This window comes from Homalodisca vitripennis, chromosome 1 (genome assembly GCF_021130785.1).
Source record: "Homalodisca vitripennis isolate AUS2020 chromosome 1, UT_GWSS_2.1, whole genome shotgun sequence".
Lineage (NCBI taxonomy): Eukaryota > Metazoa > Arthropoda > Insecta > Hemiptera > Cicadellidae > Homalodisca > Homalodisca vitripennis.
The window spans coordinates 31,231,483-31,252,947 of NC_060207.1; the positions used below are offsets into that span (position 1 = coordinate 31,231,483).

The 21,465-nt window shown below is 34.0% G+C and overlaps 1 protein-coding gene across 1 annotated transcript in view; it reads left to right on the forward strand.

Annotated features, from left to right (window-relative positions):
- Positions 1–19,101, forward strand: part of LOC124359270 (rhophilin-2-B) — a 169,998-nt gene extending 150,897 nt beyond the window's left edge. Inside the window, 11 exon segments of the mRNA XM_046811890.1 lie at positions 5,696–5,771; positions 6,686–6,763; positions 10,771–10,895; positions 11,431–11,689; positions 12,260–12,358; positions 13,251–13,386; positions 13,388–13,525; positions 15,011–15,208; positions 15,304–15,533; positions 16,281–16,433; positions 18,162–19,101. Of these exon segments, the coding sequence (XP_046667846.1) occupies positions 5,696–5,771; positions 6,686–6,763; positions 10,771–10,895; positions 11,431–11,689; positions 12,260–12,358; positions 13,251–13,386; positions 13,388–13,525; positions 15,011–15,208; positions 15,304–15,533; positions 16,281–16,433; positions 18,162–18,320 (1,651 nt within the window). The 3' untranslated portion in view covers positions 18,321–19,101.
- The last annotated feature ends 2,364 nt before the right edge of the window (positions 19,102–21,465 follow it).

Here is a 21,465-nt window from a genome sequence, read left to right on the forward strand (position 1 = left end):
TTCACTAAGTAGAAAAGATGGACCTTCAGTTGCTTGTGAAACACACCTCGGAAGCTCACCAATTTCTTAGGAGTTTTGTTAGGGTGGCAGATACATTCATTCTACTACATCCATTCCTAACCCTGGAATTTCACTAAGTAAAAAAGATGGACCTTCAGTTGCTTGTGAAACACCTCGGAAGCTCACCAATTTCTTATGAGTTTTATTAGGGTGGCAGATACATTCATTCTACTACATCCATTCCCTAACAATGGAATTTCACTAAGTAGAAAAGATGGACCTTCAGTTGCTTGTGAAACACCTCGGAAGCTCACCAATTTCTTAGGAGTTTTGTTAGTGTGGCAGATACATTCATTCTACTACATCCATTCCTAACCCTGGAATTTCACTAAGTAAAAAAGATGGACCTTCAGTTGCTTGTGAAACACCTCGGAAGCTCACCAATTTCTTATGAGTTTTGTTAGGGTGGCAGATACATTCATTCTACTACATCCATTCCTAACCCTGGAATTTCACTAAGTAAAAAGATGGACCTTCAGTTGCTTGTGAAACACATTGGAAGCTCAATAATGTCTTAGGAGTTTTGTTAGGGTGGCAGATACATTCATTCTACTACATCCATTCCGTAACAATGGAATTTCACTAAGTAGAAAAGATGGACCTTCAGTTGCTTGTGAAACACATTGGAAAGCTCACCAATTTCTTATGAGTTTTATTAGGGTGGCAGATACATTCATTCTACTACATCCATTCCCTAACAATAGAATTTCACTAAGTAGAAAAGATGGACCTTCAGTTGCTTGTGAAACACCTCGGAAGCTCACCAATTTCTTAGGAGTTTTGTTAGTGTGGCAGATACATTCATTCTACTACATCCATTCCTAACCCTGGAATTTCACTAAGTAAAAAAGATGGACCTTCAGTTGCTTGTGAAACACATTGGAAGCTCAATAATGTCTTAGGAGTTTTGTTAGGGTGGCTGATACATTAATTCTACCACATCGATTCCTGAGCATTCCCTAGGTAAAAATATGGACATTCTGTGACATGACTTGAAATACCTCGAGAAGTTTGACAACTGCTTAAAGCCTTTTCAGGTAGCTGGTATGCTTATTTTACACCCATTCCTGATCCTGGCATTTCATTAAGAAGAAAAGAATCTATTGCTTGTGAAATACCTCTAGCAAATTAATAACTTTTAAAGCTTTGTCAGGTGGCTGGTATGTTTATTCTAGATCCATCCCAGATCTTGTTAAATCCATCAAGAAAATATAGACATTTAAATGCTTATAAAGCAATTCAACGTGCTCAAGAATTTATAGAAGCTTCGTCAAAGTAGCTGGTAGGTTCATTTCAACTTGTTTATTGACACAGTTGGAACTATAGTTTTTTATGCAACAATAGTAATGTACCAATTTAAACATTAGAACAAGATCGTATTTAGTTGAAAGTTAATAAAAACTAAAATAAAAACACAGTGTGCTAAAGTGTTAGTTACTCTATATTTTGTTATATTTTATAGTAATGACTTATCTTGTCGTTCTATCAGGTAGAACTGTAGAACTGTCAGGTATATCTGTTTTGGAAGAGCATCAATGAGATCGTTCTTCCAGTTTGTTAGGGTTTTCCTATTTATAGAATTCTTTTCTTTTAAATCTTAATTTTTTTCACATATTCCTCCAAACAATTCATTTCGTATAAACTGATTCCATGAACAATGATTGATAACCAAGTCAAGGTAATTCGCAGATTGACATAGCTATTTATTGATATTACACTTTGAAATATTGCTACGATTCTTTGAGAAAGGCTAGCCTGTAATATTATAGCCTACTGTTGAAGAAGTAAAGACGCACTATATAGTAAGAGATGGAGAATGTTATCTGAGCTATTGGCAATTGATTTCATTGTGAGCGATAACATGATACAGCAAACGAATTGCAAGCTCAACATTCAAAATAGCTGCTGAAGTAGCTGTTTTAAAATGTTAAAACATTCAAACAGTAGTTTAAATTGAATGTATCCCATCAGGTCTGTCATTTTTTTATATTTTGTTTTGGACTCGATAATCTGTTTAGCATAAGTTTTCAATATCTTACTTCTTAGATGTATCTCAAGACTAATGGCACCGTATCAGTTTGGGATTTAGCCATAGTCGACATGAACTTGAATAGTACTATAGTAATAAGTTTCATGTGAAATAAGATACCACATGTCTTTGAGTAAAATTCATCTAATCTATCCCGATAGATGCAGATAATATTTTCCAAACGTTAGACGAATTATTGTAGAATATTCGTATTCATCTAACGTTTTCACCTAACTTATTATATTCACAATGTTGTATACGTTTTGTATTGTAAGTCAGTTAGATATTGTATTACTGCACAATATATATTTTACATATTATTTGAAATGACACACAGTATATTATGTATACTGTGATTCGAACTACAAGTCGGAAGCCTTACATACACATTTGTAGGAGTAATTTCCCGCATCGAAATTTCTGTTGTTAAGGAATTAATATATTGAGTTTGGATCAGGACAAACTCAGAGCTGTTGAGTATAAAGGCTTGCTCAACTAAGATGCTTTTAATAAACAAGTATAATTCCTACTGATATTACGTTAATATATACAATATTTAATAATATACGAGGTCCAATCAAAAAGTATCCGACCTCGTCGTGTATCGCGGCTTCTGCTGCCAATAATGAGATAAGATTTGTTGCGACAATAGTTCCTACTATGATAAGGAAAGGTACAAAGTCTTATCTTGATCCCCCGACTGGTTCGCCGGAGACGGGTCAGTATGTACTGATAAGTCAAGTGCGCGTATCGGTTTTCTCTAACTGTGAAGATGACGGAAAAAGTGCGTTGTTATTGCATTAAATTTTGCGTGAAACTCGGAGAAAAACAAAGTGAGACCAATCGGAAAATTCAGCTAGCATTCGAAAATGAGGCAATGCGTGTTACGCAGATTAAAGAGTGGTATAACCGTTTCAAAAGTGGTCGAACCTCGGCAGAAAGTGACGCGCGTTCGGGGCGACCAAAAACAAGTCGAACTCCGGAAATCATCGAGAAAGCAAAAGTTTTGATCTGTGGAAATCGTCGAATGACTGTGGAGGAAGTAAGTACTGAGTTAGATGTCAGTTTCGGATCAGCTAAAGCAATTTTAACGGATGACTTGGGATTGCGCCGGGTAGCCGCAAAATTTGTGCCAAAATTGCTGACACGAGCAGAAGCAACGGCGATTGGATGTTGCCGAGGACATGCTGCAATGTTGTGAGGATGATGCGGACTTTTTGACATCGATAATAACTGGAGACGAAAGTTGGGTGTATGGATATGACCCTGAGACCAAATTTCAGTCATCACAATGGCAGTCTCCCCAGGATCCTCGGCCAAAAAAAGCAAGGCAAGTTCGAAGCAATGTCAAAGTGATGCTTACTGTTTTTTTTCGACCACCGTGGAGTTGTGCACCATGAATATGCCCCTGAGGGTCAAACTGTGAATGCACAGTACTATTTAAGTGTCCAACGTCGTCTCCGAGATGCGATTCGCCGCAAAAGACCTGACTTGTGGGCGTCTCAAAATTGGCGGCTACACCACGACAATGCGCCAGCTCATTCAAACTTTTTTGGCGAAACACGGCACTCCGCAAGTTCCTCAGCCTCCGTACTCTCCAGATATGGCTCCATGCGATTTTTGGCTCTTCCCCCACCTCAAAAAACCATTGAAAGGCACCGGATTTGAAAGTCGAGAAGCAATTATGAAAAAAACCGACGGCTGATCTCATGGCGATGCCGAAAAGTTATTTTCAAGACTGCTTCCAGAAGTGGAAACGTCGCTGGAATCGTTGTGTTGCTTCTCAGGGTGCTTATTTTTAAGAACATTAACGCCAGCTTTTTTCAGGTAACTTCAGTTTTACGTTGCACCAAAAGGTAGGATACTTTTTGATTGGACCTCGTATTTGTATGTTTTAGGCCAATATTATACGGACCAAAATACCGCGACCGAAAGTTTATTTTGCTTGGCCGAATATGGCGTGACTATACGAGCAGATTTTTCCCTTATGGTTGGCATCGTGACAGATCTGGACGTGGCTCCACTTCCACAATAAAATTCTCTGTACCAAACACAATATGTTATGAATAAACTAAAACACAACTAGACAAAACAACAATAACCTTCAGCCTTTTAAATGCTGGCTCGTAGACCAATCCAAAACCGCCAGGGATGCCGTTACGCACCGACATTCTGGTAGAATTCGGCTAGTAGGTATAATCAGATCTGCAGAATGTCATCTGGCCGAATTCATGCGTCACTTGGCGTAAATTCTACCTCTCCATTTGTTAACTCGTCTGTCGGCGAAGAAATTTCTGTTCGTATAGTATATACCGTAAGGTAGGCCTAACGTAGGTCCTTATAAGCGGTATTGCCATAGTATTGTATTTCCGTTAATGATGACAGAGAACTCTTGGTCAGTGGATCTGGTTGAAGAGTGGAGAAGGAAAGTGAAGTGACCGACTGCGACTGGTCGGGCGGTGAAAGAAGGAAACCGGGACGTCCGGTGCACGCGGGCCGTGCTTCCTGCTAGACGCTTAGACTGACAGTGACAGTCTGCAGTAGTAGCAAAAAACGTAACATCTGGGAAAGAACATGACTTGGTTGCTTTCAACTGTATTAACACTACTTTTATGCTTACCAATAATGTGTACAAGCTATTGCGTTATGCTGTTATAAATGGTTTAATATTTAATGTTAGATTTTTATCTGATTATGAATTAACCAAAGTAGAGAGAATCTCCCTAGGAGGGTTCACTTCTGGATAGTTTTGTATCTGCCAGTAGAACCTATACTGAGTGCAGCAAAAACCAATGTGTCACTTAAATCTGAACAACCCAATGGATGTCCAGGAGCGGCACAAATGACAATATAATATGTTAGACCGCTGGATAGGTGTAACTGACTATGAAGGATGTCTGTTTGAATGGGTGAGTCCCCTGTAACATTAAAGTTTTTGGAAGCCTAAACATAAGGAAGTATAGCTTCCCCTGCCCTCTTGAGTGAAAGTGGCTGCAACAGAGATTGCTTAACCTACTTCCAAGGTCACATCAGATCTTGCCTAAGTCCTCATGGGATCTTAACAGGAGGTGGATCTTACCCTAACTTTATCCATCCTGAATATCCTGTCACACTCAAATATCCTTTTAGGGCTAAGTACAAGGAGGGATTTCCTCATATTCTTGTCCTAAGAAAAGAAAAAAAACAGTTAAAATCTAGTAATTAGTATATTCTCAAATTTAATATACATGATTAAGTGACTTTCAATAGTGGTGGTTCCAGAACTAATAGATTCTATTTATTGGGTATGGAGATACATTTTGTAGATTTTGAAATATAAGCCAAAGAATCACTTTTTTGGAATCTGATAAAAATTATCAGAAAAGAAACAAAACCGTTAAAATCTAGTAATTAGTAAGTTATATTCTCAAATTTAATATACATGATTAAGTGACTTTCAATAGTGGTGGTTCCAGAACTAATAGATTCTATTTATTGGGTATGGAGATACTTTTTGTACATTTTGAAATATAAGGCTAAAGAATCACTTTGTTGGAATCTGATAATTTTGACTTTAGAAAATTAGTCATCACTATATAGAGTCTGATGTATTATTTTTGCTTTCAGCCCAGAGCCTGTAATGCCCATGATTCCGCTGGGGTTGAAGGAAACAAAAGAAATAGACTTCAGAGAACCTTTTAAAGTAAGTAATAGTAATAATATATTGTTAAAATGGAACATAATATGCAATACATTGTTAAATTTCAACATAATATACATGTGATCTACATCTACAGAAAACTTTTTTGTTCTTGTCACTGTCAGATCGACAAATAAAGAGTTATCTACTTACACTTTAGTCTTATAAATATAATTAAATTTAAAAACAACATAAATCAATACTTAAGAAGGCATCTAGTTAGCTGCCGGCAATGCATCTGAGACTCTGCTTTAACATGGGGATAAAGTTTGAACCATTATTATAAATAGGAACTCTTTTCAAATCCATAAATGTTACACTTCAGAGATTTAGATTTTAGTGTTTTAATACTAATGAATTTTTAAAAATACGATTATGTGTTAATACTAATGGTTTATAATTTATATTGAAAATAGTATTTCTTACGGGAAAATCTACACTGAAACCTTTTGTCCTATTGTAAATTTTTTGTTGGAAGAAGTTAAATTAATTCTACATGAAATTTGCAGGAAAATAACTGCACTTTTGACATTTTGAGGGATTCTGTTCTAGGGTGCATTCCAAACCAATAACTCTTTTTATTGCTTATAAGGATAGTTCATTACTCAAACTGCATCTCATTGTTATCATTTTATCATAATTCTTTGAAGTGGTTGTTATGCATAGAATAAGAATGAAAAGTATTGTTGAGTAAGATTATTGTTACAAGAGTATGGTACATATACTTTTATCCAATGTATCTCGAAGGTGTTGGACTATCCATCATAATTCCATCATCAATGGAATATTAACTAAAAACTATTAATTTTATGTAAGTGAATTAGTTAGGTTAATTAAATTCAGGTAGATTAGGTTGGAGTATTTCTTAGTGGATGTATTGCAACAATTGAGTGTAATAAATCCTCATGTGCCCACAGGACTTTATACTGGAACATTATAGTGAAGATGGAGCAAACTATGAAGATGCCATTGCTGAATTAATGGATATGAGACAGGTCAGTAAAACATTTTATCTACACCTTTCAAAATAGTTATTCAGACTTCCTAAATTATAAACTGTAAATTTGTTATTTTATTTTTAGAAATAGTTTAGATGCTATATTTTAATTTAAAATTATGTTTTTGTAAATTGCTGTTATTGATCAAATTGAAAATTCGGTACAATATTCCTAACTTCGTGGAAGGAGGATGGAAGGTGTGAACTCCTTTTGATTTAGGAATTCAAAGGTTTATTAGTTTGTTTATATTTCTTATACCGATTCGGGAATAATGGAAAATAGAGAGAGTGAAGAAAAAGATTAGTCAGTTTGCACAGTTAGTATGAAGATAGCTCCACCTTCCCAAATCTAGGCCAGGCTTTTTTCAATGGGAAAATGTTAATTCACCATCAACACTCCCATTGGAGCACTGTTGAGTGGGACTCTCACCCGCTAAAACCTTCTTTAACATCTTTTCTTCCTGGAATCTCTTTCTACAATTCTTCAAGAGAATGCCTATTAAGTCCTGCAATTTATTTCATTACTGGGCTGGGCAAAACTGATGCCACAATGGCACATTACATTTATTCTGCTTTCTTAGTTTTCAAGACCCTCTTTAAATAAGCAGACACTGATCTGAAGCTAGTGATCAGAGACCATTTTCGAGCTGGTACAGTCTGGTAAAAGATGGCCAATTGCTATCTCAAGTCCTCTTAGCATCATTATACTCCAGTTGCCATACAGATACCCCAAGTTCTCGAACTTAAGTGTCACATATAGACTTGGGAAATTGCCATGACCAGTGAGGGACTGAATTAGATAAAACTCTATTCCCTTGTATTATCTTTTCTTCAATCTTGCAGATCTAAGATAAAGCTAATTGTCCACCAAACTCTTGTGTTTAGTCCTCTTTTCTCTCGCCAGTCTTTCATAACGAGTACTTAATCTTTGGATGGGTAAGCATCAAGTTTTCCTCTAATTCCAATTTCCTCTGAAAGTTAGTACAGTAAATCAATGGGATAGCCTCCATAATCATGAGGACAGATGGTCTGTATACTGCCAACAAATACTAACTATCCAAAGAGAATATATACATTATCTGCACTACAGACATCTTATACATGTTGTTTCTTGTCATAGCACATCTGGCCATATCTTCCTTTCGTTCATTTTGGTTCCATAATAGACATGAGTAACCCACTGCTTGCTATTCACAGAACTCCAAATGTTTTTCATTAGGATAATTAAAGAGATAGTAATTCTCACCACATCTAGTCTCAAAAATTTGACTTGATTGTGACTTGACACTTTACACATTTGTTTATTGAGTTGTCACAATAATAAACTGGGTCAGTATTTTCAGTATATTCCACAGGGAAGCTCCATTCAGGGCTTTCCATGCAAAGGATTTTATTATATATGCAAATTCATAGATCCGATCTCAGAATTGAACTCCTAAGCTGAGTTGAGTTGATTAATCTGTGATAATCCCCTTCCTTCATGGCCCGTCAGTCACCATATACTTCAACAGTCTACACCTGAGTCTGAGTTAGCAGTGAAGCATCCACAAGTGGCAAGCTGGAATGTGGTAGAGTGATTCTATAGAGTGTTCAGCTGGCTGAATTGTTCACATTTTGCATGTCCAGGATAATCAGTGTAACCAGCTGGTAAAGTAATGGTTGCTATACTGAGCTTCTCAAAACATCCACCAAAGGCTCAATTAGTAGAATAACTTGAAGACTGCATTACTGACGATTATAAAACCTACCACCTGCCTTATCTGCTTAACACATTCGCTGCGGCAAAAAGCACAATTAGGGTTACCGGATGCTGAAAAATTTTTATGTAGAAAAAACTTTCCTTGTACGGTAGAAAGGCAGGATTGAAGGTGTAAATGACATTTCCAGCCGAGTTTCCTGGAACTGTGACGTCACAATTTTTGGCCCATATTGGGGCCGGCCGCATATTGTGCTGGTCCCGTACTGTCAAAAGTTGTTACGAGCGCTCTGCTGCTGATATCACTTACTTGTTTCATTGAAAGTCCATATACACTGAATGGCCTTGCCCCAAATTATCCTTCAAAAGGTGTAGGACAACCTTCGCCGTATGCCCTACACCACCTAAGGTAGTATCTGATTTGCCCGTGTACATGAGGAATCTAAGAATACATTCATGATGCTCTGTCAAAGTGTACAATTTTGACACCAAACTTGTGCCTTTTGCCCTTGATGTACTGACGGAAGTGTAATCTTCCTCTCCACAGTGCCATAGCTTCATCGAGAGATAACTCTTTTTGAGGGTAGTAAACATTTCTCATTTTGTCCAAGTAACTACAACGAACTGAATTTTTTCTATGGAGTTTGCAGTGCTGGGGTCAAGAGCATTGTCGTTTGTTTTGCAAAAGTGCAAACAATGCATAATGGACCAGACAGAACCTGTCCCTCGACATAAAATTACTAAAACACTTGAAATTGAATAAATAATCTGTTTTTCAATAGTCTTGGATTCGATTCATTTGTATTGTGCCTGTGTGCAATAAAACGCCTAAAAATGTCTTCAGCTCGGGTACAGTGATGTCTTTCCACGCATTTATTCTTGATTTCGGTATCAAGGTTGGTTTACTGTATACACAATTGAATGCATAAGCATTTGTAAATTTGCAAATATTTTCTAGGAAAACATCGTCAAGGAGTGTGAAAAAATCTATTGGGGAACCAACCCCCGGGACTGATACTAACAAAGATTCGGTTCTGACGAATTCAATAGGCCTCATACCTGTTGTTGTAATACTCCAAGTAGAAACCTCAATAACACTAGCCTCGACGTCACTTTCAGAACAAGCAGGTGAATTGTCTGAGGAAGAGTCGTCAACAACTCTTTGTATGAAATCCACAGAACCATCTCTGTTGTAGTTTTGTTCATTGCTGGTGTGAAAGTTAGTCTGACCAGAGGTACCTGGCACTGCAGGATCCATTTTTATTAAAAAAAACACACAAATAATGTAGAGAAAGAATTACACAGTTGATATACACAGAAACAACACACTGAACACTCAAAGATTACAACGGGCTCCTATTGAAAAAGAACTGTTACGGGTAAAAGCAAACGAAACCGATCACAATAAAGCGTTGGACACAACCTAAAATGCGGCAAAGATTCAATAGTCTACAACAAAAGACTGAATTACACTGAGGCTTTGTGTGTAGAGCAGCAAGGCGGCCCCATCTGGGGACGTCCGTACTACGCGCGCAGGCCCGCCGTCCCCATATGGGGCCAGCCGCAGTGAATGTGTTAAGTGAGCGTTACCTGTAACAAAGTTCAGTGAGTTTTCCTGTTGTATCTAGGAAACCTAGAGGTTTGTATGCATCTACTGATAGCCCTGACAGCCCTAGATAACTTCACTTCTGTTAATCTGCCCAGTCCACAGTGATATTATTGTATTTTCTGAGCAGCTGGGTCAGAAATGAGGTATTTGCAATGCTATCCATAAGAGAGACACTCATGTTTGGTGGACTGGCAGACTGGGATTAAAGCCTATGATCAAAGTTCATTTAATTTGTCCTATTTGGAGTACCTGAAAATCACAACTCACTACAATTTCAACAACTCTAAATTCTAATGCTTTACACGATGTATACTACACCCTAGGCTTAGATACCTCTTCCAGAGCTCTGTAATAAATTGAATGCACCATCTCTGGTTATACTTAAGAAAGCATTTTATACTGACAATGAGAGTCACAGCTACTTTAACATACATTCCCCATAGGCAAGCATTTTCAACAAATACTCTCCTTTCCCTAGATTGTTTATAACATATCCGGGTGGATTATTAATTATCAATTTGGGATATCACACAAGTCCCAATGTGTACACTCATGTCTCCAAATAAGTTTAAATATACAAGTTACGAGTGAGAGATGAACTTTATGGGTATCCTTAACATAATGCAGCATATATTACCATGGAAAATGCAGGTGGTTGGCCACTTAAGTTATTTTTAAACAGTAAAACTTGTTGTTACAGGCAATGAGAACACCTCACAGAGATGGATCAGGCGTCGCTCTTCTCTTCCAGTACTACAACCAACTGTACTTCGTCGAGAGGAGGTTCTTCCCACCAGACAGAAGTCTTGGAATATATTTTGAATGGTTGTGATTCATTTTCTATTCATACAATACTTGTTTAATATAGAACCCCATTTAAACATTTTAGAGAATGCATAGGCCTACGTGAAAAATTTTATGTATAGGTACCCCATAAGAAATCAATGTTGTCTCTGTAAAGTATTTTGAGTAAACAGCATACATAGTTATCCATCAAAAAAGTATTGTCTTTATAAAAAAGCTTGTTTTTAGCCATCCTTCCAATGTAGCCCAATGTCCATAAGATATCTAAAATAAGAGAGTAATGCAAACTTTATAAAACAAAACAAATTATCCTGAAAATATTAATGAGGGAATAAAGGGTGAGAATAGATGTTGGCAATACAACATTGCATCATTGTAATATCTAATGTTTATGGTTAATTCTATTATTCAATCAGGTAAAAACTATACTGAATTCTACTGGGAATTGGTTACATGTTATCAGAGAATGTGCCAATATCCATAGTTTTGCTCTATTTGATGTTTAAATAATAGAGTAGCTAACTGCAATTTACACTTGTATATTTTCTGTGTGCAGGTATGACTCTCTGACAGGAGTACCTAGTTGCCAGCGGACTGTGGCGTTTGAGAAAGCGTGTGTGCTGTTCAACATCGCAGCACTTTACACACAGCTAGGGGCCAAGCAGGACCGTCTGACAGCCAAGGGTCTTGACCAAGCTGTTGACAACTTTCTTCGTGCAGCCGGCACCTTCACTTACGTCCACGAGAACTTCACTAACGCCCCCAGTATGGACCTGGCACCCCACATGCTCGATATGCTCGTACAACTCATGTTGGTGAGAACCAGTACATTTATATTAATTTACGTGTCAACTTAGATACTTTAATACACTGAATATGTCAGATGCAACTACCTATTACTCTGGTTGTCCTCAGGTAGGTATATGTGCTGTACTAAAGATGTTAACAGCTGTTTTAACATAAAAATAAATTTTAAACTAAAAACATGTTTGAAAGAACAAGAACCAATGTGATTTTTTAACTATAAAACTAATTAAATTCTTCAATAGCTCTTAAAAAGAATTATTCCAATTGCTTTCAAAAGCCTAATAATGAAAATAGAATTTTATTTAGATATATATATATTATCAAGAGTTCAATTTATATTGTATGTGTATTTTCAAAAATACCAAAATGTTAATTTTACCAAAAACAAGTCATGAACTACCATATCACCAACACTACTAATACAGCAAAAATGCTAGTAAATAATTTTACTCTTCATGGATTTTGTGATTCAGTTGCTGTTTTAAAAATTCATATAATTGTTATTCTTGTAGTAATGATAATGCATTATTATAGTAAACACTATTATGAATGAATGAATGTTGTTGTTTTTGTTGAAGGCTCAAGCTCGTGAATGTCTTTTTGAGAAATTAGAATTGCAGTCAAGAGATAAACGGGATGTGGACATTTCACTAGATTTGGCTCAAGAAGCTGCTCAGGTAATATAGACTCTTTTCTTTATATTTTAAAATGATTTTAACAATATCTCATTGATCTTACACTCATAGTAGTCTATATAGTACTGCTACCCCTGGCAGCAAACATTAAACATTATATACCGTTTGAGGCAGACCATATGTCTGCAATATGTAGCGGCTGAACTGAGAAACCTATCTTCTTAATTTTAAGAAAAATCCCCATATTTAGACCCCAAAGGTTTTGGGATAATCATTTCTTACACCCAAAAATACTCCAAAATAGCACTTGTGGGGAGGGGGTGCATTTTTGGAAGATTTTCAAATGTAAAGGTTCACTTGAAGTTTGAGGTGATTCACTGATAATAAAAAAAATAGTTTTAATTTATTTCGCTTCTTGTACACATGTTAGTCCAAAATGCCAAAGTTGTACGGTTTCACAGTTCTTTTAACTGTTACTTGTTAAAAATTTTAGTAAATCAAAATTTATATCCAATGTTACAAAAGAAGTACTCTTTCTAAAAATATGTTACAGTTATCACCCTATATTTCAAACTTGTAGAACCTAAAAAAATTAAATAGTAAGGTATGGCTTTCATTACACTTTTCAATAGGTATCTTAAAAACTAAAATTTTTTATGTTTAAAGTTGGGCTATATCTTGGAAGGATGAGAAATGCTGCCAAATGTACTAATTATCATGATATTTTGTTGCATTTTGTTCACCCTTAAATCACATTATAGGGCTTTATTCATATTACATCATAATTGTTTTGACTCTAAAAGCTACACCCTTCGATTTTGAAAATTGCATGCGAAGCCACGGGTAACTACTAGTAATAACGTAAAAATTATTAGTTATTTTAACAGTTAAATGAATATGGAACAATCTTGTTTAATCTCCAAGTTTCTCGCAGGTGTCGGAGGTGTATTGCAGTGTGCAGACCCTGATATCGGTGTCGGCAGTGCGAGACTATGTGCCGTACTCGTGGCTCTCACTAGTACAGGTGAAGCGAGAACACTATGCTGCACTCGCTCACCATCACTCGGCCGCAGGGACTCTTGGCTCGAGACCTTGACAGTCTCAGCGCTCGCACCAAGCAGGCTCTACAGTTGTTACATCGAGATACTGACCCTCGCACTCAGCTGGACATCTCTGAGCCTCACGACGACCATGAGCGCAAACTGCTAGGTACTCTCCACTATTCTCTTAATTTGTTGTTCTTTATTATTGTAAATCATGATAAAATGCTTACTAATTTAGTCTGTGGATAAAAATATGTAATATTTAATTAATTGTTTCCTATGGTGGTAAATAAAGTTCGAAATTTACTGTTCTTGAAGTGAACATAGCAGTCAGAATTATACATGATTTATATTACTATAAACTATAGTATATAATCGTATACTAAGAGTTTATTTCTGTTTATAAATGAATTTTAATTATTGTTAAAAAAGATCCAATTCAAAGAGAGAGTAGTAAGTGAGAATTCAATATGTTGACTGCTGCAGGCACCCTAGTAACCTTGAGACAGGTTAGGTGTCATGTCTCATGAGAATACTTATATTCCCTCAGTATAGACGAGCAGTGAAGGTGTAAAATAATTATTAGGTAGGTGTATTTTATCGATAGTCAGGTTGTAAAGAGTTAGAAATATCTTATAATTAATAAGTTACATAAATTTTGTAAGAGATTTTTATTGGGCGATTTAGGTTATATCAAATGTAAGTAAAATCCTTGGCCACACTGTTATAGTCAACTTTGTTTAATTGGTAATTGTATAAGTATACACTTGCCTTAATGTATTTAAAAGCATTAAAATATTTAGAAAATGTTCTGAATATATGTATTTACACCTTTACTGTGGCTATTTACTGACAACTCTTGAGTACTCAATGAACGAGCACACACTAAGGCATCTGCTGCAGTGAAAGTGTTAAACTACTGTGCAATAACTGTCTAGCTATAATAATACATCTAGTAAACACATCATGTTAGACTTAGACACTGTTAGACACTTAGGTTAGACTAATTTTTGTAGAAATGTTTAGAATTATTTTTTATTAGTATTATATATTTATAGATTCATTCTCTTATTTTTTTTAATATTAGGACAATGGCAAATGTGTGGTTGTAACAAAACCCAAAATGTTAACTAAATTATACAGACTTTGAGAAAACCTTATGTGTAAGAATTAAGTACTAGTGACACTGCTAGCCAATTTGTAGTATCTAATAATTTTATTCAAGAGTTAACAAGCAGTTATGAAGATGAAGATCAAAATTCATGTTTCAATAAAATATTAGAGCTACTTAGTGTTAATTTTTCTTATTTTCAGGGAAACATACATTATTACATACGTATCTGGCTTTATTATAATAACGTTAAATCTGAATCCCAACCGTGGATATTGTAGTATATTAATTGTAAAATATATTTTCAGCATTTATAAATTAAATGATTGTACCTTCTAATGGTATTCTACACTAAAATTGTGTTGTTATAAAACACACTATGATTCACCATACTTGTAACATTATATTGTTAAACGTCCAAGAAACTGTGTCATCCAAATACGCAGTTTCCTTTTATCCTACTGCTCAACTGTTATTAATAGTTAAAAATCCTCAAAAAAATCAGAAATTATATTTTTTATATGATTATAATATTTATAGGACGAGCCCACTTGAGGGCAGCTCTGATGCTGCATGAAGAAGCGGAAAGGTTACTGCGTATGTGTCGAGAGCTGCGGAACAAGCAGGCTCTCACCCAAGTCCTGAGCAGATCTAGGGAGGCCACACTTACCATGTACAATAGTCATGCCGAGAAGATTGATGACTTCAGTGACATTCTCGATCCTCCTCACATACATGGTAACTTCTTCATTTATAGATTTGGTCTAATTGAAGTTTGTATCTACAACTCGTTTTAAATGACATAGTTCTAAGTTGAAACGTTTCTGCTGCAGCCTCAACAAAGTTCCAACTGAGCTTAACTCCACCGGACTTTGCACAGTTGCGAGTGGAGGACTTGTTCAAAGGCTTGGGCCCAGTAGCGATATTCTCAGCAAAGCACCATTGGACAGCACCAAGGAGCGTTCAACTTCACCGAGGAGATGGGGATGTGGGGTTTGGCTTTAGTGTACGAGGGGACTCTCCTGTCATCATAGCTGGGGTGGATCATGGTTCATTGGCACATGTAAGATATAATTTAGTTTCTTGCCTTTTAATAGTAGGTATATTGTTTTCATCTCTTTTAGTGCCAGATCATTTTCAAGAGAAATTAGGCCCTTAAGTTTCTGAGTGTTTTAATTCTGGGAATGACACACGTTTTGAAAAGTAACAAAACCCACATACAGCATTTAAAAACAGCCATTTCAATTCACTATATTACATAGTTTATAGATTTATTAAGTTTGTTATGTTGTTTAAGATCATTTTACTCAAGATCTCAGATTTTTATATCTTTAAAATAGCTGATATTGGTTAAAATTTAAGTATATATATATATATATATATATATATATATATATATATATATATATATATATATATATATATATACAATACCGTATTCATTTTAAATAGGATTCCATCTAACTCATTTTCTGCATAATATTGACAGTTATTATTATAAACTTTATTTTATTTTATTATAAATATAATTATAACAAAATAACTTTCGAGACAAAATATAACACTTTCACTGTATATTATTGTTTTTCGTATACTTTATTTTATTTCTTAAATGATTTAGGTTTTGTTTTGTATTATCATTAACTGTTCTAGAACATTATGTTCTAGCTTCTTCCAGAGTTAGTATACAAAAACATTTAAATATAGATATTATTACAATTAATTGCTTATACTCTTTGATCAATTACAATTAATATTAAATTGTGCTGTGAGAGAGTAACAAAAACCTGTAATCAATATCTTTTTGCAGTTTGGAGGAATGAAAGAAGGAGATTTCATTGTTTCCATTGGTGACAAAGATGTCAAGTGGGCAGTCCATGAAGAGGTTGTCAGGTTGATCAAAGATGCTGGTGACTCTCTCAGTTTAAAACTTGTCACACCAATGGACAGAAACTACCTAAAGGTAAAAATATTACTCATAATCATAGATATATATCTTTATTTCATATAATATATAACATTAGTTATGTTACTATATTTTATGACATGACACTGTACAAATTTTTGGAATCTGGTCTAAATCCAGAGTTTAAAGCGGTTGAATTTTACGAAGCCAAATCATGAAAATTTTTAGAAAAAGTATTTATTATAACTGATTATTTTCATTAGTTTATGATCGTGTAGCTCATTCCTGACTTCTTTACTAAATCTACAAAACTTGATTTCAGCCTAATACAATTCTATTTAAATGTAAGACAATCCTAATAAGTCATAAATTTTCAGAACTTTATGACAAAATAGTACAATATTAAGCCTTTCTCAAGCAGATGTATTAGCTCAATAGTATTGAGTTCCAGAATGTGATTTCCTAATTATTTAATTGAGTGATGGTCTGGAACGTCATGTGGGTGTTATACTTCTATAAGGTTTTTTATAATTTCTTTTTAGATTAATTAAAATATAATATTAGTTGCAGAGAAAAGTTTTATATTTCTGAATTTAGAATAAATTAGGGGAGAGTACACAAAATATAAAATGTTGTGGAGATTTCCCTGCTAGCACTTGCGGTCGTACTCTGTGGAAGGAAGCAGTACAGTCTGTGGACAGTTCCCCATGACTAACCTTCAGTGATTGAGAAGTTTCTTTTCCACAAAAACAATTGTCAGAGAAAGTGGTACAAAATAATTTCACATGTTATAAAATGGTTGTTTTATGACTATAAATGTTAAACATAATTTTCCTTATTTTTATAATTTCTATATAAAAATAAAACAGAATATTCTTTTCCTTTTTTTTGTGCCCATACTACTATGAATGTATAAAGTAGGCCTAGTTTCATAAGTCACTACCCTCCAAGTGTTTTGAAAACTCATAATAAGTGTATATCAACATACACAATCCATTAAGTACATACAAACACAAAAAAATCTGCTAATTTATGTCTACCTAAATTAATATTTCAAATAAAATTCATTGATAAAGACGGCTGTGACTTGGTTTTTTTAATAATTTTAATTAAGCAATTTTCATATTCTGTAACAACCTTTTTCCAATAACGTGAAATGTGATACACAGTATAGACATAACCAGTAGGCCTACTTGATTTTCTGGAACTTGAGGTGTGGAACTGTAAAATCCCAGGCATTTATAGGGTATGGAATATCTCTCAGATAATGTGGTCTGAAGGCACACTCCAGAAAATTGTGAATGTATGAGGTACCAAAACAGTATTTTATGCATTTCCAAGGTTCAGGGGAAAGTTTCTCACGCAAATAAAATTACTTGTATTATTCAAACAAAGATACTGGAACGCCGTTCTGGTATATGAAGTTTAGTTCACAACGTTATTAGAAAGATTATATACTGTGATAATTTATGGTATAGCAAGTTTCAGTGCAATTAAGTTTTATATTTTTAAACAATAAATTTGTGAACAATATACAGACTTTGAAATTTATGTATTTTGATGTTCACATATAGGGATGTTGGGATTTAACCCATTGTCATAGCATGCTACTGGGTTAAATACAAATAAGTATATAATAGGCATTGTAAAATTACTTAACAACAGTTTACATAATACAAGTATCTTTGTCACAAAGGTAACAGTATTGTGTAATGGATCTTGTTCATTTTTGCTTCATGTAATAATTTAAAAGTGAATACATTAAATTGAATACGACTATTGCAGCAACCATCAAGCAGTTCACAGTCAAGCACTCACAGCAAGTCAAGCAGCAGTAGTCAACCCAGTCCCAGCAACACAGCCAGCTCTCACAAGAAACTGACATGGAACCCCTTCCGACGTCAGAGGGAGCGAGAGACCAGCTTCAATCTCATACTGCGATAACCATATCTTATTCCCTCCCCACCATTTACTAGTGTTATGTGCCAAAGTAATCATTTGATGTTTTGTATATTCTATATCTAAGAGTGTAATAAATGTCTATTTAAGTTGCTTAAATGTGCTAAGTTTATTATGTAATTAATGTGTCTAATAAAGACCTTAACTGTAGTATAATCTCATTCAAGATACGTTTTTAAGACAATAATGTTATATACTAAAATTTAATTGCAAGAACATTGTTAATATTGTTAAAAACTAACAGTTTTTTACATAATTTTTAAATTTATTTTAATTTTTATGTAAAATTAAACAATAATAATGTTTAAAATAAGAAATACTGGAATAAAAACTAAATATTACTATAAAATTACATCTTTATTTTTATGTTTACCTAGCAAAATGTAATGTTATCAATTTAATTCAAGAATGATAAATGAAGTCTATAATACATTGTCCAGTCCTAATTATCTTAGAAATTGAATCAATAGAATGCAACTATAATTATAAAGCGAACAATATTGTTATTGTGTACCAGTGTATAGCTATAAGTGTATACATGTAAAGCCGTAATCATATATTTTAATGTAAATAAGCTTATTTTATCAAACAATAAGACTGATATTTTAGTGGTTTGTCTTCTGGAAATTTTATTGTAGAATTTTTCTACAGTGGGGGAAGGTTATGGATTTATTGAAGGGTTTGGGAAGTATTGTAATATATGTTCAATAAAAACTGTACATTTTTAAATAACATATTTTATGTAAATAAATGTGTCATGTTAAAACTGTCTTTTCTTAACACATCCATTGTAATGACTTATAGATGATTAACTTTACTTTCTAGAATTCTCTGATCATAAAGCCTGATTCATTTGTAAAATGTTCAAATTAAATTAACCTTACTGCTACTGTGCAGTGTATACTTTTCGATTAAACTAAATTGTATTCAGGATAAGTTACATTAATTCTTGCATACTTTACTCAAATTATTCTTGTTTTTTTTTGTATTTTATTGTCTGAGCTTTAGCGAATATTCTTTACATTGGTCCTATGGGTAACCATGATAGTAACGAGAAAATAGCAGAATAAACAGATTTGTAAACTCAATACAGGTCCAAACATGTAACATATTAATACATGTAGCCTCACTAACCCACCATTATTTAAACACTGATATTAAACAAAAATGTGATTGCATTATGTGGCAATATATCTCAAGAAAGATTTCATCTGTAGACTTTAAATTATGCATAAATCTTCATTCTATATAAACAAGAATGATTTGTATAATGTTGCATGTCCAACCATGGGATTTGGCTGAATTTCATTGAAGCCTATAACTTAGTACGCTGACAGAATTTCTCTTTTGTTTAGCGAGGGATATATAAATTTCTTTACGTACCATATGATATTGTCTGTTGTTCTCTCTCTCAATAATGGAATGATATATAAATCCTTGAAATTTTGCATTGAACCTCAATGAAGCCTGTTACGTGAAAAGTTGTGTGGCTTACTTATATGTACCTTGTTTATTTTAAGAATTATGAAATTTTTATTTTAATCTTACTATACAAAATGTAGAAGTACACCAGATCACGTGTCACGTGATTAGCTTCACTGGAGTTACATGTTAAATTTAAAGAATGTAGTTCAATTCATTATCAAGATATCGTGCGGACAGACAGACAGAAAAACTGCTTATTAAAGAATATGTATAGTTTACAGTTAGCAACTGCACTGCTAGTCCTCATTGTTTTTTCTACAACTTTTACATCAAATGTCTGATCATGTTTCATCAATTGGTTAAGAGATGGCCTCACACACAGCTATCTTGATTTTAACCCATAAGAATAATGTTTACCTTCAAACACTTTTACGACCTTATTTTGGGTCATAGGATTATTTTATTTTAATCATCCCTACGCATCCAAATACTTCTTTGTTTTTTTTGATATTTTAAATACTTTGTTACTCAAAGAAACTTGTTTCTATAATTTATTGTTTTAAGTCTTCAAAAACTTTATACTTTACAAATATCAAAAAGCATTTGATGTGTATTAATCGAATCTTTACATTATGGCATATCCCTTAATTTTACAATAAAAGGGCATAAACTTTACAGATGACTCTTAATTGGTTTTCTTTAAAATCTTTATTAACTGTACTGTACATTCCTCTACTTTTGTTTAAATCTTTTAATTTATATGTTTCTATTATTTACCTCATTAAGGCTAACATATCATCATCTTTATTTCCCTCATTCTCACCATTAGACGTACTAATGTCACTATTCTTAGATTTAAAAGTATAGATAATGAATAACTACAAACTATTAAGTACAGCTATATTAAGAGTTACATTAAAATTTAGCTTGTTTATTTACCTATTTTGTGGCTAAAGAATTCAATAAAATAATTTTGACCCCCCAAAAAATCTTTAAGGTTGGGGGTTGTTTTTGGAAATTTTTAAATCTAGAGGTGGGGTGTTTGGTACCTCATTTTAAAGGTTTCTTGACATAGATCATTTCAAAAATAAATGTTTTCAATTTACCTTCCTGTAGCTATACAGGGTGTAAAAAAAAATAGCTTTAACAGGTATTTGTATTGTTACTTTATTGAACTAATGAAACTCCTAATATTACCCAAAATAGTTGAGAACGTACGCTTCCATAAAATGAATAAGAAAGTTCAGTTAAAACATTTAAAAATTATTAAATTTTAAAAATTAAAATATGAGTTATTAGCATAGTAAGAGATATTAAGTAGTATAACCATATGGTTTACATTAAACCAAATTAAAGGTAGTAAAAAACCAAAATTTTTTGTACTTAAACTGTGACTTTATTTCAAGTGGTTTCGGTTCTGTAGGCAAAAATAACAATTTAAAATTATTTATAGCATTTTATTCATGCAATAAATTGTAATAAGACAGTTGAACACTGCTAATAATTTAAAAGTCCTTCATCAAGCCCATCAACACCTTACAGGTGCTCAAACTATTTCCCATTGTTCCAATACAAAACACCACCTGCCCTCTGAAGGGATGCTTCTTGTTTTGTGGATTCTCAAAACTGTCGTTTCACTTTACCCTGAGTCAGACGCTATTCTTTGGCTTGAGTCCTGTGGGTTTTGTAGAGCTGCCGCTAAAAC